At 43.3% G+C, this 27,890-nt stretch overlaps 1 protein-coding gene across 2 annotated transcripts in view; it reads left to right on the top strand.

Moving 5' to 3' along the window:
- ANKS6 (ankyrin repeat and sterile alpha motif domain containing 6) overlaps nt 1-27,890 on the top strand; it is a 464,962-nt gene that overhangs the window by 368,038 nt on the left and 69,034 nt on the right. For both annotated transcript variants that reach the window (XM_086965382.1, XM_086965381.1), the window contains exon 14: nt 21,589-21,705. In XM_086965382.1, coding sequence (XP_086821508.1) covers nt 21,589-21,705 — 117 coding nt within the window. The remainder of the gene's footprint in view (nt 1-21,588; nt 21,706-27,890) is intronic.

The raw sequence follows: 27,890 nt of genomic DNA, 5'->3' as shown, positions 1-27,890 counted from the left end.
TATTGTCGTCGACACCAGACCTCATCATCGGCGAGGCGCCGATCGAGATAGACGCCGAAGAACAGCAAGAAGACGTTGCTTCCGAAGCAGAGGTCGCAGCTTCTGGAGCAGAGGATCGATACGAAGATGACGATCTTCTTCCAGCTGGTCAACAGGTCGTGAGTAAGAGCATCGACCCTGTTCACCCCCCCTAATACCGGGATAGGCTTCGGTTCCACCCCCGCCTTCGGGTCTGGGTGCACACCGATCTAAACCTTCCAATGCCCCGCCTTCAGGCTCGGCAGCGAAGAGTATTAAAAAGCCTCCAGTCGACTCGGGCTCGAGTCAGTCCCTCGGTCCCGAAAAGCAGAAAGTGCTTAAACCGAAGTCAACACCGGCACCGAAGCACCCATCGATACCGAGAGTTACCGAACCGAAGCCAAGTCCGGTACTGAAAGAGGTTTCGAAAACAAGTTCGGCACCGAAAGAGGTTCCAAAGGTTATCGAAACAAAGACGACTCCGGTAACTAAAAAAGCAGACCCGAAAGCGGTTTCCATACCGAAACACACTTTGGCACCAAAAGCGGACGAGTCTAAGCACTCAGCAGCCAAAGCTTCGGATCCAAAAGGTACAGATCCAAAGAAAAGACAAGGAAAGTCTTCAGAACCGAAAATAATACCTGTTCCAAAGCTAATACACACTGTGAAGCCTAAACCTGAGGGTTCCAAACCAGAAAAATCGGCGCCGAAAAATGATTTACCTGTAGAAGAGCTTTTCCAGCCTGACGTAAGGCAACAGACTCTAAAAATTCATCCAAAGACTGGACAGGTGTACACAGTGGCTGAAAAGAGGAAAATGGACTGTCGTAAACCATCTCCTGTTCCTCCAAAGAAACATGTTCAAACTTCCCCTATAAGACTCCCTCCATCAGAAGTAGAAATACTACCAGATATTTCTCCTGTACACTCACCAGCTAGCACACATAGTATAATACCACAGGAGGAGGACTATGGGGATACATACTCACAACAGAGTTATCAGCAAATAGATGACATAAATGACCCAGATGATATGGCTGGGTCATCAGGTGACCCATGGGAAGATTACAATGCACCAGATCTACCACAGGACGAGGCATACCCGTCTAGGCCATCTCCACCAGATGACACCATTGGGTTCACACAACTAATCCATAGAGCAGCTACTTTCCATGGAGTAGACCTGCACACAGATCCAATAGAAGAGGATTTTCTTATGGATACACTATTATCATCACATAAAACCACTACCACACTTCCAATACTCAACGGAGTGGTAAGACCTGCACCAGAAATATTTAAAGACCCACTCAGGGCCAGGGTAATTAACCCCAGACTGGAAAAGAAATATAAAGCTGCTCCCTCTGATCCTGCATATATTAAGGGACAGTTGCCACTAGACTCGCTGGTGATGTCAAATGCGAGAAAAAGAGCCAACTCGCAGACAACTGGGGTGCTCCACCCCCTGACAAAGAATCAAAGCTTTTAGATGCTTCAGGGAAACGCACACTATTACTAGCTGCCAATATATGGAGGATTGCTAACTCTTAAGCTCTATCACCAAGATATGACAGAGCTCATTATGATGAGTTAGAGTCACTCATGCAACACCTGCCAGAACAATATAAGGCTAGGGCTGCTGACTTGATACAAGAGGGCAAGGTCATAACTAATACCTCCAAAAGATGCGCGTTAGACACTGCAGACACAGCATCTAGGGCAATAAATACAGGGGTACTGTTGCGTAGGCATGCATAGCTAAGAATCTCTGCATTCAAACCAGAAGTACAAGCCAGTTTATTAAACCAGCCTTTTGACCAACATCTTTTCGGTACAAATGTAGACAATGCACTAGAAAAGATGAAAAATGATACTGATACTGCAAAATCAATGGGAGCTTTACAAGCACAAGCTCATAGACCTTCCTTTTGTCGTTCCTCGTATAGGGGCGCATCAAGGGGTTTCCAAACTGACAACTCCTCCTCTACTTACAAACAGCCGAACCAAACCTCGCCTGGTAAGGGATACTATAGAGGAGGGTATAGAGGAAACAACAATAAGGGTAGAGGCAGAGGCGACAACAATTGCAACGCCTCTACTCCCAAGCAGTGACTTCCCTTCCATCCCCCCCAGACCATTTCACTCCGGTCGGGGGAAGATTACAACAGTTCCTACCTGTCTGGAACTCCATCACCACAGACAGGTGGGTGAGACAAATAATTCAGTCAGGTTATTGCCTGGAACTCACTTCCACTCCCCCAACAATACCACCCAGACAGCGTCCTATGTCTCAGGAGCACCTCTTACTACTAAGGCAAGAGGTGGAATCACTACTGCAAAAGAATGCAATAGAACCAGTACCAAAGGAACATCAAAACACATGGGTTTACTCCCTTTATTTTCTCATACTACCGTAAAAGGACGGGTCTCTCAGACCAATTCTAGATCTAAGCCCCCTAAACCAGTACATACATTCAGACCATTTTCATATGGTCACATTACAACAGGTTTTACCATTACTAGAGAAAGGCGACTTCCTTGCCACATTAGACCTCAAGGACGCCTACTTCCACATTCCCATTCATCAGTCTCACAGAAAGTACCTAAGGTTTGTGGTAGAAGGTCAGCACTACCAATTCAAGGTGCTCCCCTTCGGAGTGACAACAGCACCTCGAGTATTCACAAAGTGTCTAGCAGTAGTAGCAGCACACTTAAGAAGGTACAACATTCACGTATATCCATATCTAGACGACTGGCTAATAAAAACGAAGTCATACAACCAATGTGTACAGCACACGCAGCAAACAATCTGCCTAATGCACAAGCTGGGGTTTACAGTGAATCAAAAGGAATCACATCTACAACCGTCCCTGTCTCAGCAGTACCTAGGTGCCACAATAGATACCTCCAAGGCAATAGCATTCCCCAACTTACTGAGAATACAAGCTATGCAGAATCTCATCAAAAAATTCTAAGCACAACACTCACTGCAAGCTCGAGTGTTCATGCAGCTGATAGGAATGATGGCATCTTGTATTTTCATAGTACCATACGCAAGACTACAAATGCGCCCCATACAAGAATGCTTGGCAGGTCATTGGAGTCAGGCTCAACAAGAAATAACAGATCTGGTGGTGGTAGACGACCGGACGCATTGCTCTCTGCAATGGTGGAACAACAAAAACCTTTCCAAAGGGCCGGCTGTTTATAGAACCTGTTCCACAAATAATACTGACCACAGACGCATCTCTCACGGGATGGGGAGCGCACTTAGAAAGTCACACAGTATACAAGGTATGTGGACAACGAAACAAAAAGTACTCCACATAAATTATCTGGAGTTACCTGCAATCTTCCAAGCTCTAAAATCGTTCCAACATTAAAAGCTAACTCAAAACCCTTTTCCTCGACCGCTCCCTATCGAACAGATAGGAACCGCTAGGAGTGTTCAAAGTGCCTTTACTCTCTTATCGATGCGGATGGCCATCTCTACTCTGACTCATATCCTGAACGCCTTGCTGATTGTGCTTTATTTGCTGTCTTTTGCACTGCTCTATACTTGTTGTAAAGCTCTCCGATACCTTCCGGTCTGGCTAGCGCTATATAAAACTTCTTAAATAAATAAATAAAATAAAACATAACAAGCAAAGCTGTACTGGTCCGGACGGACAATATGACAGCAATGTATTACATTCAAAAGCAAGGATGAACACACTCCCTACAGCTCTCCCAGCTGGCGCAGAGCATTTGGAGATGGGCCATTCCTCAAAACATTTTTCTGTTAGCAGAACATCTACTAGAGTTCACAATCAATTGGCAGATCTGTTAAGTCGTCAGAGACAACAGATACACGAAGGGGAGCTTCATCCTCAAGTTCTTCAGCCATTTTTTCAAATATGGGGACAATCAGAGATAAATCTGTTTGCCACACAAAGCAACTCCAAATGCCTAAGCTTCGCCGCCAGATACCCACACCCATTATCCAAAGGCAATGCAGTATGGATGAACTGGTCAAACAAATTTTCTTACGCTTTTCCACCTCTCCCACTAATTCCATTAGTGGTACGCAAACTAAGGCAACATTCTCTCACATTGATTCTCATAGCACCAACGTGGGCGAGACAGCCATGGTACACAACGCTGCTGCAACTCTCTGTAGTACTACATCACAAACTAAAACTCTCCCCACATCTACTAACACAGAACCATGGAGAGATTATGCACCCAGATCCAATACAGCTCAATCTAGCGATTTGGCTCTTGAGGTCTTAGAGTTTGGATATCTGAACTTACCTCCTGAATGCATGAATGTCGTTAAAGAGGCAAGACGTCCTACCACTAGAGCATGTTACGCAGCAAAATGGAAAAGATTTGTTGTTTATTGCCTAAATAACAACATTAACCCCTTCGATGTTTCCATACAAAACATCATATGCTATCTTTTACATCTACAAAGATCTAATTTAGCATACTCTTCAATCGGGTTACATCTTACAGCGATAGCGGCATATCTCCAAAACAGACAACATTTGTCATTGTTTAGGGTACCTGCCATCAAAGCGTTTATGGAAGGACTTAAACGAATCATTCCCCCGAGAATACCGCCTTCTCCAGTATGGAATTTAAATATTGTACTCACAAGACTTATGGGTCCACCCTTTGAACCATTGTATAAGTGTGAGTTACAGTTTCTTACATGGAAAGTTGCTTTTTTAGTAGCAGTTACATCACTAAGAAGAGTGAGTGAGAAACAGGCATTAACAATTCAAGAACCATTTATACAACTTCATCATAATAAAGTGGTTCTCAAGACAAATCCAAAGTTTCTGCCAAAGGTCATTTCACCGTTCCATCTCCATCAATCCATTGAGTTGCCAGTATTTTTTCCACTACCGCAAACGGTTGCAGAAAGAGCTCTACATACATTAGATGTAAAAAGAGCGCTTCTCTACTACAGTGATAGGACGAAACCTATCTTTTCGTAAAAGTAAACCACTGTTTGTGTCCTTTTCTCCTCCACATAAGGGCAATCCTATTTCTAAATTAGGCATTGCCAGATGGATTGTTAAGTGCATTCAAATTTGTTACCAAAAAGCTAAACGCACTCTATCCATCCCTCCTAGGGCTCATTCTACCCGCAAGATAGGAGCATCTATGGCATTTTTAGGAAACATACCACTAGATGATATCTGTAAAGCAGCTACATGGTGTACTACGCACACATTTACAAAACACTACTGTGTAGATGTGCAGGCAAAACAACAAGCAAGTGTGGGCCAGACTGTACTAAAAACATTATTTCAAACTACTGCAACAGATGTGGGTGACCGCCTCTAAGGGAGAAACTGCTGTACAATCTATGCAACAGTGTGTTGTCTGCAGCCCATATGCCTCGAACGGAAAATGCTACTTACCAGTATGCATCTGTTCTTGGCATGTAGGGCTGCAGAACCACACACGCCCACCCGCCTCCCCGGCTACTCATATCTGTTCCAGTATTATCTTATTTAGATACACAATACATGGTCATACTTATCTGTAATGATACAACTCCATCATCAGTGGAGAAGTGTGGTTCAATGGTTAGTAGAGGCAGACCATGAAGCAGAGGTAAGACCCGGGACCAGGGTTCAATTCCCGACGCGGCAGGGTCTTGAGCCCAAAATGTACACAGACTCGATAATTCTCCCTTCGGTGCCTGCTCGAATCACGGGTTCACACTCTGCAACTCTGGGCAATAGCTTGCTTAATCTCCACTATGGCCCCCCGCGGCGGGATGCCTGGCTTTCACCTTGGGGGTGCCCAGTACGGGTTATCTCACAGGGAAAAACCAGGACAGGTTCCCAAAGCAAGCGCTTAGAGCCTGTTGGTGATAATGCGCTATATAAATATAAATTACAATTACAATTTACCCAATGGCGAAAACAATCTGATGATGGAGTGGATGCCCATGCGCACTACGGTCTAAGGGAGGAGTCGCCTAGCAGACAAAGACTCTTCCAAGACAACACAAAGTGTAATCATCCGGGCCCATTACCAGATGGTGATCTAATGCAACAGTGTGTGGTTCTGCAGCCCTACATGCCAAGAACCGATGCATACGGGTAAGTAGCATTTTCCTTTTAGTACTGACCGTGTGTGGGTCATCGCATTTTGATAAATACCTGTAAGAAAAAAACAATATAATACAATGATTAAAAGCATTAAAAACATTCCGTGGGTATTGCCCGCATTGATGTTGGATTATTGTGTTTTCTTGAGGCAAGCGCTGTTGGACATACGTGCAGCATCTTTCATACACATGCCATGCACTAAGTATATCATGTCTGTGTACGGTGATTATGCCTTCTAACATTACAAGAGAGGTGCGTTTTTAGTGCCCCGTATTAAGTGTCGAACAGTGGCAGTGGCTAATCTGTTGGACTTACAGTGATTAATTGTGGTACAAGTCCAGTTCAGATAGCTCTGTTGCGTATTGAAAATGCCTTTTGTTAAAGCTTTGAAAATACGTTATTTTTTATATATATATATTGCATTAAGGAATAGTGATTAGTGCTTCATAATTACACTAATCGTACTGCAGGCTCTCGCATCTGGTCCGGGGTGGGGGGGGGGGGGGGGGGGGGGGGAGCCTCTTTTAAGTCACATACTGGAAAAAAGGAATTTAAAAAAGAGGAGAGGATCAGTGTGAGCATCCGTGCTTGTTTATTAGCAAGCTCTGTTTGAGTGGCAGATTATAAAAAAGTGGGGGTTCAGCGGCGTGGGGGGCCGTCTGTAGCCTGACATGGTTAAGTCTTACTTGTGTGAAGGTCTCGTCCACGGTTTCACCTATTTCGGTATCCTCAGGAACAGGCTGGCACCCATCTCGGCGCCTGAGCTGGTTTGAAGGAAACACTCCAGTTGTGTGCGGAATCGCTTCCGGGTAGAGTGCATGTCATCACGTACGCCGCGTGTGACGCGAAGATGTCATCATGCGCATAACGGGTGACGACGACGTTGGTATCTAGAGTGCTAACTTGTACAGTAGTTGGGCACCATTTCCGGATAAGGATTTCGGTGAATTGCGTAACTTGGATGGTTCTTACGCGGTGTGTGGACGTGTCATCGTGATTTACGTGCTCCTTTAATGTACACCGGTAGTGTGACAGTATGGAATAGTATTAACACTAAATTATTTTAAATGCAGCTATCTTTACGTAGTGTGTTTTTCCCAGGAGCAGGCTGGAACATCATGATACAGTATCACTACCATCCCGCCTTTTTGTTCCATAGCCTAGAATGTGGAAGCTCCTGGAACCTTCTAGCCCTGGGAGGGGTTACGCTTTGCCGCCTTTAGAGGAGGGTCACCTGACCTAGGGGTAAAAGAGTAAAGGAGGAAAACTGAACCAGTTGGTTGGGGCACTACTGGACCTGGGGGGAACCTCTGCAGTAGTTTAGGCGATTGGGCCTAGGGGAGGAACCTACACTACTGGGACTGACTGGGCCTAGGCACTGCTTTTCCAAGTTAGATGAGGGACTCTGCCAGCCTGCTGATCTAGCCCAGCGAGGGGGAACCCAGGAAACCACATCCAGTGTGCTGCAGGAAACCATCCTGCCTCTGAAGCCCACCAACTCAACCCCCCCTTCTTCCCCCAAGAACCTGCAACTGAAACCTGCCATCCATCCCCCCAGAGAGGCGTTGTGCCATCAAGCGTTGCATTGAAAAAGTGGACTGCCTGCTGAGACTGCTGCTTCTGGGGGGATCAACAGGTAAAGCGCTATACTGCGAGAACTATATCCATCTAGCGCTATATTATCCGAACTTCGCCCATCTAGCGCTATACTTTTAGATCTGAGCCCACCTGACGCTAAGAAGAGGAAATTTGCTGAACTGCCCAGCGGTGTGCCCTCTGAGTGCTGCTTGCCAAAATCACTACCGCAGCCCAGGACTTGAGGGAACTGCTACTGTGCCCCTGCATGGGATAACTTTCAAGCGCTGTGCCCATATAAGCGCTAGCTGGCCATAACTGCCGCCTCCCGGTACCTGTGTCTAAGCGATGTGACCTGGGAAGAGCTGGGGGCGAGTAGAAGCACTATACCACATCGATCACCGCCGCGGCCCCGGACTGGTCTGCGCGGCTGTTGGACGCTGCTGCAGGGTGCACCTGGGGCCCATGAATCACCGCCGTGGCCCGGGCTCCTGCTGTCACGATCTTCCCCCATCGCCTGAGTTCACCACTGCGGCTCCCGAAGCCTGGGGAGGGCCGCCGCGGTATTGCACAAGACCACACTAGGCCTGTGAGGTCGGGGAGGGCGTCATCATGTGGCTGGGGCGCCGGCCACGTCATCGGCCGCGCCCCCTGTTCTTGGCTCCGCGCCTGTCCCGATTGGTGCCCGCAGAAGACCGCGACCGGAGTGGGCCCAAGGCCGCGGGAGAGCCGTGAGTGGTGCCGAGGGACTCCGGAGGGGCGCCGCTGTAAGAGGGAGCTCCCCTTTGGTCCTACATCCCACGCTACGCCGCTGAGTGATTTGCCCCTGCGCAGACAGAGCCCGAACAGAGAGGAGAAGCGGGCTGACTGGCACCGGGGACGTGCCACCTCCGCCAGGGCCAGGACTGCCAGAAAACCTGTGCCATTCCCAAGGATCACCCAGTGAGTGGTGTGAGTCTGGGGCCCACAGGGGCGGCCCCATTTTAACGAGCAACTGAGGTGTCCCCAGGGGCTCTTGGGGACCCGAGGAGCTAACACATCTGGCCCCTCCCAAGGAGAACTGCGGGAGGCTGGGGCCTAGAGTGAGAATCGGACATCTGGCCCTATTTAGGAGGGGGAGCCCAGGCAATGTTGTGCCTGCTATTTTGTTACCCTGATGTATAAAATGTTAATGAAGCCATGCCCATGCTATGCATGATTCCGTTGCGACATTTATGCTCCTGTTGAGTTGTTATAAAGAACCCCTTGCACAAGAGATGTTTTATGTCGAAACCAGACCTATGCAATGTTGTCTTTAATGAACCTGCTTATGAGAAATGTCTGCCTAGGCCGCCCCTACCTAACAGCGAGGTATTTACAGACATGTTGGCCTGATGTTTAAGAAATGTCCAATGCCTTACTTGATGCCTAGGGTATAGAAGGAGTTACTTACCTGGATTGAAGAAGTCTAGATTAAAGAGTCTTGTTTTAAACAACTATCTGGTGTGGTATCATTTTATTGTGTGTGCCTCCCGGTCTCAGTGTGAGTGTGTGCTGCACTTCTGCTTTACACATTGCCTTTGGGTGCCTACCTGCCTCGTGCCAAGCTACCGTGGTGGAATTGGTGACCCCAGTTCTAACACTAGGGTTATGTTTATCAAGAAAGTACATATTTTTGTATAACTTGCTGGGGTTCTCAACATGTTGTATAGACCTTCGATTCAGCTCCAAGCTATTATACGTAATTATAGTGTGGTTTATCTCGACTATTTCCGTGGTGGACTATTTCAGCGGTTGAGGCTGTTCCAGGGTATATTATCATTTAGCCAGGGGTATGAGTAGACATCCGATATATCCATCTTTGCTCTTTGTCCAATAGTTCTTGTTGGATGTTGTTGGTATTGCTGTCCAGTTGCTCAATCACTACCCATTGCATATTGTTCGCATTCTAGCCAACACTTGGAAGGGTATGATCTAGTGGATTTGCCCCTGGTAACACATGCAGTATTATTGAACCCGGGGATACTGGATGCTATAATGCTGGATTAGCTGTGATTCTCAATGGGGCCAGCAACTTCTGATGCTATCCCCAATTGGAATTCTGGGTTGCTGGTAATGAAAGCCCAATTGTCTCCTCGAACAAGAAGACACACAATACTAATAGTCTGACACAGTGTCCACGAGCAGCGTTGTCTGTTTGGCTATGAAAAAGAAACTGTATGAACTGATTAGTAAGCACACCAGAGAAATCATTTGTCAAGGACACTGCTTTGTATATGTTATGCAAAAGTTGTGACTGCTGTTTGATTACTGATTTATACTTTGTTTCAACTTCTTATTTCTTGAAAACTACACACCTACTTTGTTGTTCCTTTTCTTTCTCTCTCTTTGTATATCCATGTTCTGTCTTTCTGCAGTCTGTGGCTTCCATCTTCTCTTTGGATTCACCTGGTGAGTACTTTCTGTAAAACCCACTTACCTGCAGAAATGGTTATTGTAATTGTAGGCTAAGATAATAAAATGAGCATTACCAGAATGGACATCTTTGTTTTAAGATTATGTGAAAATTGGTTTGACGCTTTTAAAAAACTAATGAAAAGTAGAATAACATTCTATGTTAGACAGCGGAGCTTATAAAGCAAATGTAATTGACTTTAAAAAGGCATTTTGGTCAATATTAAGTGATGATGACATAGCTATTATTAAAATACCATGGAATCAAATCACCTCAGCTTTGCGTACTGCACATTTTCACATTTACAATTGGCCATGAGTTTGATTGCATGGAGTTAGGTGGTGTTACAGGTGTGGACAGTCAGTGTTAGACTTAGTGGCCATTACTGCATTGAAGTCACTCCCAATAATTATGCATCCAGGTGTGGATTGTAATAGGATGGCTGTCAATGTGTGGATGGTGCTGTCTATTAGTGTGGGGGTGAGGCATAGACCGAGACGAAAGTCACAACATGTTCCCTATGTGTCAGTCTATCAGAGTGTCATGTAATGTATTTGTGACATGTAGAGGGAAGTGCTTATGAAGTTGGATGGCAGTCCCTCTAAATGCTGTGGTGTTACTGGTGTGGTACACGCTAGTAAATCCACCACTGGCATGATGGGACAGTTGTTGCCCAGTTTATTGAAGTAATTTCTTGTAGTAGTATCACCGATGCTCAGTGCCTTTTGAGGATTGGGAGTACTGCTCCTCTCTTAATCTTATTATTTATGCCATTGACTTCCAGTAAAGAACTTGGAAAGTGTGTTACATTGTGACCAGATCGGGTCTGTATGCTGTTTGTTGGGGATGCTCACTTGGTAATGTACTTGTTGTAAATTCGAACACAACAAAACTGAACTAAAAAACATACATCCCAACTACCTCCCTACACTTCTTAACGTGCAGCGTCACCCTTTCCCACCATGGGATACATTTGTCACTGGGTAAGTGGCGTAGTTCTCACTTCGGGCAGTCAACTATATAGATCATGTTCGTGTGCCCAACCCAGCAATATGTCTATTGTTTCTTGTGGTAATCCTGTGAGGGTAATCCATACCCTCGCCCGGTCGCCCCAAGTCCAGATATGCATATAAGTGAGTTAGAAAAGGATATAAAAAGTTCAATTGGTAGTCTGCTCAGACATCTCAGGAGGGGGCCACTTTTGGGCCTCCAGAAGTTGGTGGACAGTCTATCATGTCGCTGTTGTCCTTATCCGTCTCACTGGGTTGGTTGCAGTTAGCAACTCAGTCTCTCCTTGTAGAGCACTGTCACCGATTCCGCGGGCCTCCTGCTCTAATTTGTCACTCGGTGTGGGGAGGTAACTGTTTTGCTTGGTGTTCTCCAGAGGCAGTTTCTCACATTGGGGTTCTGCGTCTTAGTGGAAAGATATCTAGCGAGTCCCATACAACTTGTGGTGAGTCAAAGAAGCAAGTCTTTGGGTCGTGCATGATTTTCAGCGTGGCTGAAAAAATTAATATATATGTCAGCTGCGTGTCTCTCAGTTTTCGCTTAATGTCAGAGGAGGATTTACGTTGGTCTTGGACTTGTAGTTTGTAGTCTGGATATATGTTAACTGTCAAGAGGGGCCTTGAATCTGGCAATCTGGCTAGTCCAACATATTTTAGTCGGCATAATTTAAAATCTGACAATCATTGGCTGCGCTGCGGACCCCTGGAGTTTGCCATGTCGCCAGTAATCCATGGGTCCTTTTAATGACAAAGCATGTTGAAGTTGCATCTATGTCTTAAACAAGGTTGCGAGGAATGCTTCTGTTCGATTGCCCTCCACACCCTACTGGATTCTTACAAAGTGTAGGTTGTTTCTTCACAGGCGACCTTCCACATCTTCCACCCTGCATTCGAGGTAGCTCTCTTTTTTTTCCAGGCATTAACATTCATAGATGTTGTTTGTACCCTGTTCTCTGCTATAGAGATACGCCATTCGACGTCTGTAACCCTATTGGCAACTTTATTTAGGTTCTGGCGGAGTAGGCCCTGTTCTAGTGCGACTCCCCAGATTTATGTTTCCATGGGGGAGCGCATCTCAGAGATAGCTTGTAGGATTTGCTCAAGGATGGCTTGTGATGGGCGGCTTCTGTCGGGGGGGGATTCCGGCTTCCCCTAGTACCTTCTGAATGGAGGTGATGTGTTCGTCTAGTTTGGTTTGTTGGGTGGCTCATTGCTACCTGCTGTTTTCCTATCTTTGTGGATGATTGAGGGACAGGGCTCTGCATCCCGGGCAGGTTTCAGGGGTGGATTAGGAAACAATGTTGATGCCTGTCTGCCTCTGTTGCGTGGACTCCCCACTCTCTGTGGTCACGATTGACCATAGCACAGTATTGTCTGTGTTGGAATTCGGATGCTTCTCAGTCTCAGCAGTGATGATGCATGCTTGGGAGGGGATTCCAAGTCATTATTGTGGAGCATGAATTCCTCTGGTGTGCATTGATAGATGCGGCAAAGCCCGTCGTTAGATGTGTCGTAATGCAGCTACTGCAACCGTTACCTTCCCCAGTCTGCTTATGCCTCATAGGATTATATCGAGCTCCCAATGTACTGCCTCTTCTGGGTGCGGTGGAGCATCTGTGAGTCTGCTTTTGGGAGGGCACAGCTCTTGTCAGAATGAGACGTGTGTACTCAGGAAGGGAGTGTGGCATGGACCTGCTTTGTTTCATTCTCTGGGCGGGATTTTAAACCCTACCTCAATTGCTGTCTGATATGGTGATCTCCAGGGCCCCTGGTGGGTGTTATGAGGCAACAGCAGGGGGGTGGGGTGGATGGCCACCAGCGTTTGTGCCCCCCTCCAGATTGTGCTGCATCACTGGTTATGAAGGGTCAGAAGGCCTCTCCTGGCTCCTGGGTAAGTCTCTGGGCCTCCCTCACCAGCTTTACGGAGTCCAGGTAGGTCTCATGGGTGCTATGCATGTTTTCGACCTGCAGTGGTAGCAAGGGGCGAACAGGGCACTGCGGCCCCATTCGTCATCAGGCACCCAGGACACGGATGTCTGCCTTTCCTGAGGCGAAGGCCTCAGGGATATCTCAACTCTTCATGTGGGGCCGCAGATGGGCCTCACGGTCGAAGGCGATCGCAGGTCCCTTGTACTGCGATGCGTCCCCGGGCAACCCTTTCGGGTGCTGGACTCGCCCACCCCCTACAGTCAGGGCAGCAGCAGGGTGGAGGCCCCCCAGCAAGAAGTATGCCAGAGACCAGCTTTGCCTTGTGCCTTCTTTCCGCTGCCTTGCTTTGCTGCACACCCAGGGTGTGGTTGTCAGCCTTCTCCCTGGGTACAGATCTTCCGTAACAGTTCACGAGGCAAACAGGAGGGTTTTTTACATTGGATCCCTCCAACCCCTTTGCCGGGCAGCCTCAGCTGAGTCTTTCACACAGCCTTGGATCTGCACTTGCCTGATGAAGTGAATCTAATTTGCTGTCGCTATCATGAGTGGTTCACCCCCCCCCCCCCCCCCCACACACACCCACACTCCCCCACACACACACACACTGGAATACACTTAAAGCCATTGTAAACTGCCATCTCAATTAAATCAGCTTGAATTCTCCTAAATGGGCCCTCGTTATTTGTCAATGCAGTTCATGAGGACAGTAGTTCTTTTCCCCTGATTATTTCTGACTGATTAAGCATCTTTGACCAGATCCTCTGCAACACCTCTGAATTGTTTTGTGTTGGTGTCTCTCCTTGTGTGTGACTAATTATGTTTATACCTAGCCATGTTATTCAGCATTAAGTCAAGTATGATATAGTTATACTCATGCTTTACCCAAATGTCTTGTTAGTTTTTCCTGTAACATAGCATTTCCCATTTTCTTTTCTAATTCTCTGGTGCTTCCTCCTGGACGTTACTCAGTTTACTCAAGGAAGTTTGTAATGGGTTCAACAATAAAAAAAATTACATTAACTGAACCTTCAACATTTTAATTTGATTAATTTTGTTCAGTCCCTTGAATAGTAATTTGACCTCACAGCTTTAGTCTCAGGTACACTATATCTGGCCACCTGTACTACATATTTATTTCCAAGTGTGACCATATCCTTTCCGGCCTATTGGGCATCACACTTGACTACAGCAATCTCATTTGGCTGTTCTGTTGCTTCCAGCAAATTGGTATGTAGGAACTGTTCCTGACAGGAGTTCCGGAGGATGTCATAAAACGCCTTTGTAACCATAATTGTTTAAAATCATGGACATCTCTAAAACCATATTGGCTTTCTGTGTAGATTGTCATATTTAAGTCTTCTGCAAGGCAACAAGCTCTTCTCAGCGCAAACACGTCTGCCACCTACCCTGATGGTACGTTTGGCAGATATGATGCTCCAAGAGTTTCAGAAATCGAACATGCTGCATAGGCAGCCTTCAGTGTTTCATGAAGGTCTCTTAAACAAGAACCAACCACAAACAAAATCAGATCAGCCATTTCAAGAGGAATTTCTCTAATATCTGGTTTTGCCTTAGTACATAATTCTGTGACATCTATCCACTGGTTCATCATCACCACACCTGTCTTTGAGTTCATTATTGTATGGAATAGGAAGAAGTGTTGCAGGATTCACCAAATAGCATCTTTTTTTCAGCTGCCAGTATGACTTGTTCATATCAGGTCAGACAACTGTTTGTCATGTGCAGAGTCTGTGTATGGTTCAGCAAAAACTCAACAGAATGTGGGTAAAACAAAGCCAACTATGTCCCATCACAATTCCATTACTTTGTTTAGTTGTTGTGCAAACAGTTGCAACCTCTTTCAGATAACTAGGAAGCCTTGCTTCTACTAGATAAGGGGCGATGCCCCAAAACCGGTCCCAGGATGCTTGTTTCCAGCCCAGGGAGGACCAGGTCTGGCAGCAGTACGGGCTGGACTGTTACCATTAGGAGCAGGGTCAAGACTGATAATGGATATGCCTGGGTCCAAACTGGGGTGAAGTGGCGAGAAAAATAGTGATCGATTAAACCCAGATCTGTGACTGGGGGTGATTGTTTGAAAAGTTTCAACAGTCCATAATTTTAATTTGTAATGGTAGAAAGTCATACTGATAAATTAGTAATTGTGGTCAGGAGGCATGTCTTTCACTACACTGACATCACCAAGTGTGTGATTTCAAAGTGCTTTGTCAAGCTAGTTCCATTTTCTTCTAGCTGTTGGGACCTTGAGATTTATTATGAGTGGGAATAGTTTTGCGGTAAATTCATGGTCCTTGCAGGGTTCTCAGCTGTATAAGGATCATGAGAAGATCAGGTTTTGGATGCAGGTTATGGGTAGATTGTTCACTTCTCTTTGATCTTTTTCTTCGTGCTCACTTTGATGTATACCAGCATGCCCTTAGTATTTTCTTTGGGTTCTGTACCTTAATCACATTTCTTCAGTTTGTTTAGCAAATATATTTGACACATGGAAATGTGTGTAATGCAAAGGAATGTTTAGAAGTAGTTAAATAGTTACCAATTACACTTAGAAGTCAGTAAATATACAACATGGTAAAAGCATAAAACTAGAAATCATAAAAATATGCTTGCATCAATGAATGAACAATAAAAGTGTAATTGTTTCTTTTATGATGAATACTTGGTCCTTTGGATTCCTCACCTCTTGAATCCCTCCAGGCATGAGACTGGATCTGGAAACTTTCCCAAACCTCCCTGCACCAGCAGGTGGTGCCACTTCTTCAGAAACCACCTTATAAATGATGCCATTGAGTCTTAACAAGGTGCCCCCCCGCCTCCGTCGCATTGATGTCCGTTCCCTTTTTTCTGTGCCCTTAAACACTGATCCAGTTTTGCTTTCCTAGGACAGGTGTCCCCAAAAAGTTATTTTGCAGTATTAAATATGGAGAATTGTCCCCTTCGAAATTGACTGTCTTTAAGCAACCATTCTTGTTGCTGACAAATATTGCTCTCAGACCCACACAGTGTCTCTTGTGGTGCTTGGGCCCAAGTATAACTCTAATTCATGCAATAAGTGTAGGCACATTCCAGCCCCATCAAGGAGCAGGAGTCTAAACTTTTGATCGCACTATTTCTTGGTAGACACCAATTTAAGCAGCGTCTTTTCAGCCCACTTCCCAGGTCCTACTCCAGCTCACCTTCAACAGGCAAATATTTGAAGCTTGCACCTTACAGCGATAAAGTGAAGTCTTTCATGAGGGTGGTCAAAAGGCACAGGAAGATTTGTTCCCCAACTTATGTCTCAGTGTCTACTTTGGAGCTGGACCTGGTGTAGGGACCAGCAACAGATTTGGCCCCAGTGCCGGCTTGAGACATGGAGACTGCTGATGTGTATCCGCCCTTTACAACCCCTGCCGCTGACTCCATGCAAATCGCAGACCATCACCCAGGCGAGGCTGGTTTTTCAAAGGAACTCAAACTCTACTTCCTGTGGCGCGTCTTTGTAAACTTCCACCAGTAGATTAAATGCTACTGTCCAGGTCTAAAAGGCCGTCCACTGCCTTCTGCCACCGCTCTTGGCTGCACTCCACTGGGTTCGCGGGTGATGTCCAGGTGAATGTTAGAGACTTTTTTCAATGTCTCTCTCCATTTTAGCGACAAGACAGACTATCCCTTCGAATGATTCAAGCAGGGAGGGGCCATGGACCGATTTTTGTGACTAGCTAGCTTTCCCTGCATGCCATTTCTACAAGCAATACTGCAGGTTCACGATCTGCCCTTTTGGGTATGTCAGCCCACGTAGCCTTTGCAGCAGCCCAACCAGGTCTTTTGAGAGTGTGGTGGTTCTAGGAGCCATTGTGAACTGCAGCAACTCTGCCAGCAAAGCCTCTTTAGTCTGCTCTTGTTAGCACATATGCATCACCACCACCCCCATCCCTCAAAAATAGCTGTACAGCTTGGCACACTGGCAGAACTTTAAATCATGACCCTCGGTCATGCACATTTTTAGGCAAGGCTACAGCGTTCCCTTCCGTCACTGTGTTCTTTCAGTCACCTTGTACAACTATGCTTGCTTTTTGCAGCAGGAGTTTCTCTGTTCGGAGCATGGAGGTCATGGAGTTATTTCCAAAGAAAAGTAGGGTGTCCCACGATTCTGGATTCACAGATCCTGTTATTCAAATAGGACAAATCAGCATATGTGTGAGCTTAGGGTAATCTAGTTTGGATTTGGCAGCGATATGCACTTGTTATTTGGTATAATTATTCGTACATAGACAATCATAGACCCTTGGAAAACATTATAAGAAAACACATTAGCGAAGACATAATTTAAAAAACATAACATAAAATACTTTTACTGTAGGGTGACTCTAAATAAAAATTAATATGCATACAACTTAAGTTCTGGTAGAAAAAAGTACAAATGTATTCTTTTGATACAAGTTTAAATATATCGTGGTATTAAAAACAGTAGTAAAAAAATTGAATGAACACAGTATTACATATATAAAAACAATTTTAGTACATGACATCAAGAATCGAAGATTTAGGTCGACGCGGCTTTTCGGTTTTCTTTTATGAGACACCTTCAGGACCGATTCTAAAAGTTATTTAAAAACATACAGTTACCCACTGTTTATTGATTTGTACATTGTTACACAATTAAAAGCTTTGTTACTATTCCTACACATTAGACTATTTGGCACCCTGTCCTTATACAGTTATATAGTTTTCAGTTATATATTTTTCATAAAACATCATTTTGGTAGAAGCCATAGTTATTGTTCAACCAACAAGTTTTCTTAGGGTCATAGTATTTTGATCGGTATATACAAATTATGCATATCGAAAGACTGCCAAGCCATGTGGTGTTACTAATGGTTAATTCAAATCCACAGTAGATCCCTCATTCTGTCCCACTTTTGAAAGATAGTCTGTGTTGATTACATTCATCATCGGAAAAATAGAACTGGGACTCATATGTAAAAAGTCCCTACCAATCTTTTGTATAGTGTAGACTGGCATTTGGAAGGATATCATTGTATAATCTAGACTGGGGTCTAATTTCTTCCTTCAGTTCAATTTAGACCAGGAATTTTGTAAAAGCGCACCATACCTTAAGAGTTCATAATTTTCTCTTATCGTCCACTTTTATCAATACCCGTGGAGAGTTTTGCCTCAGTCTTGTGCGATCTGTTGGCCTCAAATCAATAGATTCTAAAGAAGATTAGAAGGTGATTAAATATACCTTCTTTCTTTGGATGACAGGCCTTATGCGCTGTACGAGGGAGCTACCGTTATGTCCTTTGGTGTAGAGTTTCTTGCTGAACAAATTAATCAAAGATTTTAACAAATATTTCAGAAGTTTAAAAAAAAAAAATTATTTTTGTATTTTGATCAGAAATTATCCCTTCTTTCACTCACCAATTGTTATGGTTGCAAACCGCTGCAGTAGGCTGCACCTATTCCGGGATATGCTCAGGAAGTTTTTGAAGATTGTCCTCCTGTACCGGTTTTCTGTTGTCACAGTGCTCTATGAATAAATTGCAACAAGCTTTTGTTGTTTCACCTGATCTTTTTAATGTATTCATGATAGTATTATGTGCACTTAATTAAACAGTTCCTTAATGTTGTGTCTCAGTTCTGGGTTGACAGGTTATTTATTTGCCATAGAGTATTATAAAACGATTTTTTTATAGACTACAACGTCCTTTCACTTGTGTATGTATGTGAAAGGATGACTGCATATTAAGACAGATACTTTAAGGGCTTCCTTCTTTATATCAAGGCTCAACTATTTGTACCCAGACATTATTATTATTTCAGAATGGTGGAAATAACTGTTTAGAAATATAGCTACTCTTTTGGGTGCTAATTCCAAAAACGGCCGGTCGTGCTTCTAACCTACCTTTTAGAGTAAATACGGCCTCCCTGCTCCTCGTAACAACGTCGCCCGTTCTTCCTTCTTCAAGTGCGATCGTAGTATATTCCTTTCCGACTTTGTTTTTATAAGCAGAGTGTTGATTGGTTTACGCATTATGAGGTTTCTGATAGGGCGTGGATTGACCAATAGTAATTTGGTCGTCATGGGGATAAGACGCATGTTGCCCTCGTAATGTGTGTTTATCTTATTTTCCCGCGCTATCTCTCGTGTTTCATGTGATGGGATTGGTTGAGAACTAGCCAACCGAATGATCGCAGTCCCGGAAACCGGATGCGAAATGTGTTTGTATTAAACTGTTAATTAATTCCCTCCGCGGCATCTCGGTTATGTGTGTTCTATGTCTATATGGTATTATTATGAATAATGCCCGGCCTATAGCGGAAAAATATTCTTTAATGCGAGTTTTCTAACGTACTTAATTGTCTGTGATGGTTTCCGAGATATCACGAATGTGATTGGCTCGTATTTTTAAAATTGTTTTTATATATGTAATACTGTGTTCATTCAATTTTTTTACTACTGTTTTTAATACTACAATATATTTAAACTTGTATCAAAAGAATACATTTGTACTTTTTTCTACCAGAACTTAAGTTGTATGCATATTAATTTTTATTTAGAGTCACCCTACAGTAAAAGTATTTTATGTTATGTTTTTTAAATTATGTCTTCTCTAATGTGTTTTCTTATGTTTTCCAAGGGTCTATGATTGTCTATGTATGAATAATTATACCAAATAACAAGTGCATATCGCTGCCAAATCCAAACTGGATTACCCTAAACTCACACATATGCTGATTTGTCCTATTTGAATAACAGGATCTGTAAATCCAGAAACGTGGGACACCCTACTTTTCTTACACTTACTCCCCCTTGTCCCAGACAACTACCTAAAGGGGGCCTCCTTAATAATTTTTCGTTATTTCCAAAGAACAAGATAGTGAATGCATTCTATTCTCATTATTGTCTTGTTTCCAAAAAAGATTGGGCCTCGGTACCATTCTAAGCCTTCACATATTGAGTGCATTCCTCTGCAAGGAGAAATTGAAGATGCTGCCTCAGGCAGGTCCCCTTAGCTCTGGAGCAAGAAGATCGGATAGTGTTCCTACGATCCTGTGGTCACGCATGCAGAGGTGTTGTGAGTTCCATGCCCTATTGCCTTATTGTCCTGGCATTTGGGTTAACGTGTACCTTGAGTCTTCTCAAAGGTGGTGGTGTTCGGGGCACATCCTCTGAGATTGGGGATCTTGGTATTCCTGTACCTTGATGACTGGCTGCTTGAAAGCGGTTTTGGACCACCTGCAGGCCACGATCTTCCTGCTCTTTGACCTTGTGTTTTTCAGTGCGCTTCCCAAGTCTCACCGCAAGCCCTCCCAGCGCCTCCCCTTTATCGTAGCAGAGTTAGACTGTGCCTCTCTCAAGGCCTTCCTGCCTCTCCAGTGGGTTTGAGATATTCAGGCTATATTCCTGATGTTTGTGGAGGGAGGTCTTCTTTGAGCCTTGATAGTCCTGTGCTTTTAGTTACTCTTTGCCTTATGTATGTTGCACGTTAAACATTGTCGGAGGCATACATCTCTGCATTGTGCATGTCTCATTGGAACTCAACAGCCCATTTCTCTTTCTCTACACATTTCAAACCACAAATGTTTCTTTCATGGGTGGTGGACCTAATTCCATCTGCATTTTATCCAGTGTAACTAAGAAAAGGATAATAGGATTTTTTTGTAAAGTAGATGCTATAGAGTCATACAGTATCCCTCAATGATGTGATCCTTTCCTGCAGTATTCTTCTTCCCTTCTCTGGAAGAGGGCACCCAAACGAAGAGAATAGGAGCACTGCATAGATGGCTATATCAAATGGAAGGGCACACTAAAATGAATAATGGGACGGAGGCAAGGGCTTATGGGAGGACAGTTGAGTTATTGATATACATTGACTTTTGGATGCACGTTAAAGATAAATATTGCAAATCCTGTATTATCCTTATTTTAGTTAAGATGGACGGACATCTTCTCCATTACATTCTTCTCAGCTGCTACATAATCCAATGAATGTCATGACTGTAACAAATATTTTATGAATAAACGAGGGCGTCCCAGGGAGGATCTGTGTGCTGCCCTCAGCTGACCAACAAGAATATGGCTTGATGTTTAAGTGGAACTGCAAAGGAAGATGTAGCCATGTTACCATCAGCCTAGCTCTCCCCCTGCTATTATTTTTTAAATGTAATTTGTGTGTGTGTTTGTTTATTGTGCCTTTATATATTTTTTTATAAACAATGTAATGTGTTACACTTTACCCCATCCTCCGTACTGCACACAGTTTAGCTTCAAACCTTAAAGAAATATTTTATTCACTGCTACTGGTATACATGTTTAAACTTTGTAACTGGTCACTGCTAACCGTTGGCAAGACAAAGCCATAGATTCTGAATGTTAATTGGTTTTGAAGTAATGTGAAAGGGTATTGTACAGACAATTATCATTGTTTTCTGAGAAATCTAAATGTTGTTTAGTCCATCCTTACTGTATTTTGACTAAAACAGTCTTTACCTTCTGTTTCTCTAGATTGATATGGAAGCGTTCCTCACACTTACTGATGGAGATTTGGATGAGTTGGGTATTAAAACCAATGGATCTAGGCAGCAGATTTTAGCAGCAATTTCAGAACTGAATGCAGGAAAGGTAAATATTTTTTTAATTGAATTGTAAATTGCATCAATTTAAAATAGACAAATCTTGTGTTTTCCATTTAAAAAAGACAAATCTTGTGTTTTCTTGCAGTATTGGAGTATTGGCAAGTATGTCCGATAATTACTTGCTAAGCTTCTGATCTTGCTTCCTTCTTGGTCGGTCCACCACTCCCCATTTAGATTATGGCCCATTCAGTCATTCGCTTTCTGCTTCTTTAATATGATTGTAGAATTATTTTACTTATTCACTTAACTTTCTGCCTCTGTAGCCATTGTGCTTTCTGTTGATTCTGTAAGTTGTGTATTATTGAGCTCGATGATGTGATCACAAAGTTTTTCTTCAGTTTGTCCTCTATTGAAATAAATAGGCATTTTCTTGTGATATATCAGCGACTACAGCTCTTGTTCCCAGTGAAAAATGTGGTTTTAGAACCGCAAAGATCATCATCTATTGTCCTTGTGGTACTTTGTGGGGAGGTCCATGTTTCAACATAAATAAATGCCTACTTCCTGGACTTGCAGACAGCATTGACCGAGGAAGATTGTGCTACTCTCTGGCAGAAACATTTTAAATGTGTTAGTCGAAAGGTATTTTTATACATATACCAAAGTTATTGCACTCTGCTAATTGGATTCCGGGACAGCTGGATACATTAAGCACATTATCGAGCAAGATACCCTATTCAAATGGTCAAAATCAGAAGTACGAATTCACACCCTCCTTGTTTTTGATGTTCGATTTACAAGATGCTTTTAGGATTATGTTTTCTCCCTGAGGTGAAAAGCCTTTCCTGTCTTGTTATATGCTTAAGATCTGATCAGTACCGACTAGGTGTCAGTTGGCCTCTAAAGGCATATTGGCTTGCCAGGGCTATGTGTCTTCCACTATAAAAGTTCTCCATTTGCTGTATCTGGTGGTCTTAGTGCCTACCCAAACACATGAGACTGCAGCACAGATGCTGGATGTCTGCTTTGGGTCTGATGCAGATCTGTGTTATAGAGGCACTGCCATTTTTGGTTGTGCTTTTGTTTATTGAAGATGTTGGCTGAGGATCTGACAGTCAAATGTTAATAAGTTGGCAGTCCTTATTTTAAATAGCAGCACTCTGTTTTTCTGAGCTTGTGGGGATCCATTCTTTGATGCTAATGTGTGTTCCAGTTTGCTTCTCCATTTAATTATCTAGTGTCAAAATCTCCAACTTTATAGCTATTGTTACTCATGTTACTCATTTGAAGATGATATGATGTATATTACTATGCAAAAAATCACTGTTTCTTTTATTATGGCTTTTAGGACTGTTTACGTACCCCAGACATTAGTATTTAATGTCTGTTTCTGAAGAGGATTGTAGGTTTACCCTTTAAGAAGGGTCACATTTACTGGTAATGGTTAGCAAGCCTAGTATTCTTTGTAGCTGTGGTATGAGAGTTATTGATAGTCGTGTGAATTACTAAAATGTCCCCATTTCAAAGTAGTGAGTACACTGCATTTGAAACCTCTTCTAATAGAAGTTGACCTTCTAAGTATTTCAGGTGCATTGAAATGTTTGGTTTCTGTTGAATCTTTGTCAGTGGCAATTGTGGTTGGTAGATTCTTTAAGGATTTGTTGAAACACAATGAAAGTTATATTTTGTATTAATGTTTTTATATTTATGAATTGAAATGTATGTATTGAAGTATTTATAACTTTTATTGAGTAATTATATTACATTGGTCAAAGGTTTTAGTGTCAGCTGTATGCGTTTGTCTTCGGAAAACTGATACAAGTTCCTGCCCTACACATCAATGTTCTTCATTACTTATACATCACCCCATGAGGTCATATCTTCTCATTTCATTTTACATCGCTATCTTCCACTAAAATGTTGGCTGTCACCCAGCAATCAAGCCATGCAAGGAGGCTCTGATACTCCTGTTTTTACATCATTCATAGTCCTGCAGCGTTTAAACCCTCAGTGAGCATGACTAGAACTTTCCTTATACTATTTTCTCCAGTGTTCAAGGAGTTGTGTTCTATTATGGTTACAATGCATCTGGAACAGTTATTTCCACTCTGTCAGATTTTGTGCCAGTTTCTTTAATTTTCTGGATACACCATACAAATTTCTTGACAATCCTTTTTCCGGCTTTCCGACCTGCTTCTCATGGCTGCATCAGCCAATTAGTTGTATTCACATTCTACGAAATATTTGGGGTTTAGCTAAGGTCTGGGCAAATAATTATACTAGCACATTTAGCCTTAATAAACAACATTTCTGAGTGCGTACCTGCTCTTGTCCAATCCACATCATCCTGTTTACTCTTAGCCACCACTATGGGTGGTTGGTCCTCTTGTTGTGCAATATATAATGTGGAAATCGTTCTACACCCTCATGAAAGTGCAATTATTTACATCACTGGTGGTGTACTATCAATCAGGCTTTAGTGTTATTCTTGCCAGTCTGGTGTAATGCAGAATCCTCCCTATCTAAACCCTCATCTATCGCCCTGCATCATCAAGTACAAGGAATCCACATTCCAGAAACATTTCCTTTTACTATGGGATCCTCCTTGCATCCATCTAGTACTCGTCTCATTTCTTAAAAAGACAGTAATACTTATAACAGGATATTTGTCCTTGTTTGGCTTTAACCCCCACCCATGTTCTTATTTTATAATAAGAAATAAAATTAGGATATACATGGTCAGCAATAATTAGTTTTGAATATTTTATCAGTTGCAGCCTTTCGTCTGTTTGCATATTTTACTCCTAGCAGTTTTTGGCTTACTGTTATATATTTATACCTTGAAGAATTACAGCAACAAACATAATAACATAATAATTGGGATAGGTCAGCTTCCTTATGCATTACAATATCAGTAGACAATGACATTGACTCCAAACATCATGCAGTCGTAAATTGAAATCATTAATACAGCTGTGCTCTCGCAACTACATTGGGGTGTTACAAAATACAGTACAGTAACAGGTATGAACAAATGAACAGAAGCAGATTCTTCAGTGTGTTTCTTGTCCCAGCAGGGAGATGATTTATTGCATCCAGACTTGAGAAGTATCACAATATGCCGACACGTGTTTCGTCGTGTGCCGTTGAGTCAACACGACTCGTCAGGGCTTTAGACTCAACACCAGGAATGGGTCGAGGGTAGTCTGGAGCTAATAGTACTATTCTGTGTAGGTAGATCAGAGAGATACAATGCTGATTCCTTGCTCAAATAAATAGATGAGTAAAGGTGAAGTATCCAATGGAAACACGCTCTGTTTAAACAGCTAAGTTCCGCCCTATCAGGTGTGTAAGAGTCTACACAATTAGAGCGCTATGGTGAAAGAAACAAATTACAGGTGCCAGGATCATTAGGTTAAAAATGGGCTCTATCGCGTTGTGCTGAGTAATAGTCATAGTGTGAAAAGTAAAAGAAATGACAGTACATGTATTTTGTACCTGGAAGCGGGTATGTTTCAGGTAGTAAGGTCAGATCCTGTTTGATCCGCTGTGTTCCGTACTGTTAGAGAGACGGAATATCCAAAATAATAGCGCTGAAAACGTGTGTGTTTCAGGCGGTGACCGGGAGGGGATCCGTCGATCAAAGAGCATCCAAAAACGTGTTCGTTTACTGGGTAAGCGGCGTGCCCTAGTCAGGTATCCCTCCTCTTCAGGTTCCCGGTGGCCGTCTATCGCGAACGGACAACAAATTGAAATCATGATTAATGGGCAATGGTCAATGCAGGAGGGCCTAAAGGCGCAATAAACCAAGAGGGCAGTGATTTTCCAAATCATTGAAGGGACATGTGACCATCTCGACCATTTCTTCTCATGCAAATGTAGAGTATACAATGGTCCTCCCTCTACATCTCTCTGAGCGGTAAACCTCACCTATAACTTCATCCCAGTGAGTGACTTTTCCAGCCTATTGCTTAGCTCATGAGGCCCTAACTGATTTCCATTTCAATACAATGTATTTTTAGTGAAAACTAGTACCAGGTTTAGATATGTATTCCCAAGTACCCTTTTCTTAAGCTATGACATTAGTCCCGACTGACAGGTCTCGGGTTGCAATATTCTTGTTCCACGCAGTGTATTCGTTGAGTTAGTACAATTTTCCCTTAGTATTCAGTTAAATCAGGCATGATCAGCCCATGTGTTCGATGTAAGAAATTGAATTGTTGTATTTTAAATGTCATGGTCCTAGAAACCTTGGGAATATGTTGTAAAATAGTGTCCAGTTCTCCATGTCTTGAGGCCACCTGTCTCTTACGTCATGTGTGTCGAATTCAGTCTTGTTCCTAATTGCTTTATATAGCAAGGGACAGCTTTTCTAACATTTCATATATTAGATTAAAATCTGTAGTAGAGGATTGGGATGACCTGCTAAATAGGTTTCTGGATACTTGTATAAAGGATGTTTCCACTGAGGATGAGGACTTGGCACATATAGTTACTGAGGTGTTAACCCCTGCAGTACCATGAGGGGAGAGTTATGGACCAGGATAATTAAGTCTTCCTTTTCTATCTTGGTGGGGCTTGACTGACGAACACTTCACAACGATACATGTCAAATATTGGAGTATGGCAGAAGTTATTTGTTATCTTTTCTGTATTGATGTAACTTACCTGTGAAAAGTAAAACATGTCTTAAAAAAGCTGTAGTAAAATATGTGTGGGTGAGTCTGTGGTGACATCCTAATCCCAAAGAGCGTGTAAGGCCCTGACCAATCAGCCGTAATTTAAAGGCTGGTCTGTGGTAACCTTACGATTATGCGATAGGTCAGAAAAGTTATATGGGTTTCCGAATTATTGAAGTTTCCTGTTATTCGTATCTCATCAGCACCACATCTACTCGGTTTGGTGTCCCTCAGGCTCATTAACAATCTGAATAGGACATAAGGTGCATACGCCATGTTAGTGGATGTTTCTGTCAATCTGTGTGTCCACAAGTACTATTTTTAACAATTGTGGTTATGGTTTCTTTCTATTTGTAGACCTCATCATGTTAAAACTGGTTTCCATCCTGGGTGTACCTGCAAACCACTGCACAACCAATGCAAATGTCCTGTCAAGTAGTAAAGTTTATAGTCTGAGACTCCCAGGCTGTCCTCGTGTGCGGGGATTCAGAACTTTTGCAGCACCACTCTGTGTCTGTCATTATTCCAGATCAGTGAGACCAATTTGATAAGAGTCTTTGAGTACCTTAACAGGCAGTATTATTGGCAAGTGAGGAAAAAAATGCAGTAGACTTGGCAGGATTACCATTTTTGCCAGTGCTACTGTCGCCATAATTGAAATAGAAAAGGTTTTCCAGAAGGCAACATTGCCTCTAAGGGTAATCAGTGTCCTACCAATGTTTTACTAAATTGCTTCAACCATAGCATGATATACGTGAATTCCTAATAAACGGAAAGTATGTGTTCCTACATTTGGTGATAGTTCATTGTGGGCCACGTAGTCCTGGCCTGCAAGAATATATTCAAAAGTGGTCCAGTTCACTTTTAAGCCAGCTGCCGATCCAAATGGTTTTAGATCCTAAATGCTAAGGTGTAAACCTTTTTTGGTGCCTCTCAAGTATAGAAATATGCAACTGAATACAGCGAGATGGCATAGGATACACATGATATGCACATGCCAGTGTCATTACACACAGCCCAGATTATAGTCCCCATTGGCTCTATGGCCAATCTGAATATTGAACGGGACAGAAGGCACTTCCAATTTTATTTGACTTCCAAATTACACAACTGTTGCACTGCACATTCTGGTAGTAGGTGAGGCATGTAGGGCTCTATTATGATGTCAGCCGGAATGCCTTTGACCACAGGTCAGAGGCTTTCCAACCAACATCTAAGGGTTACAGTCTGACCGTCTTATTACAATATAGACGGTCGGAGTGTAAACCTGCCGGTCTGACCGATTGGCTTCTGGCGGGCTCAATGAGCCCGTCGGCCAGTCTGAAACGCAACTTTATCCCTTAAGGACAAAGTTTCTGCCATCTGGATTATGATGTTAGTTTCAGACAGCCTTTCTAAGCCAGCATATCCGACATGGAAAGGCTGTCGGAAAGCAACTTTGGGGGGCCCTAGCTGGGCCCTCTTTCTTCCGCGGCCACAGTTGTGGGTCTGCGGTTCCTGCCACAGGGTGCAGGGATGTACACAAACTCCAATTTCTCTATGGGAGCTTGTG

The sequence above is a fragment of the Lissotriton vulgaris genome, chromosome 4_1, assembly GCF_964263255.1.
Source record: "Lissotriton vulgaris chromosome 4_1, aLisVul1.2, whole genome shotgun sequence".
In the NCBI taxonomy this organism is placed as follows: domain Eukaryota; kingdom Metazoa; phylum Chordata; class Amphibia; order Caudata; family Salamandridae; genus Lissotriton; species Lissotriton vulgaris.
The sequence above is the reverse complement of the archived record's forward strand: the minus strand, read 5'-3'. Positions and strand labels throughout refer to the sequence as shown.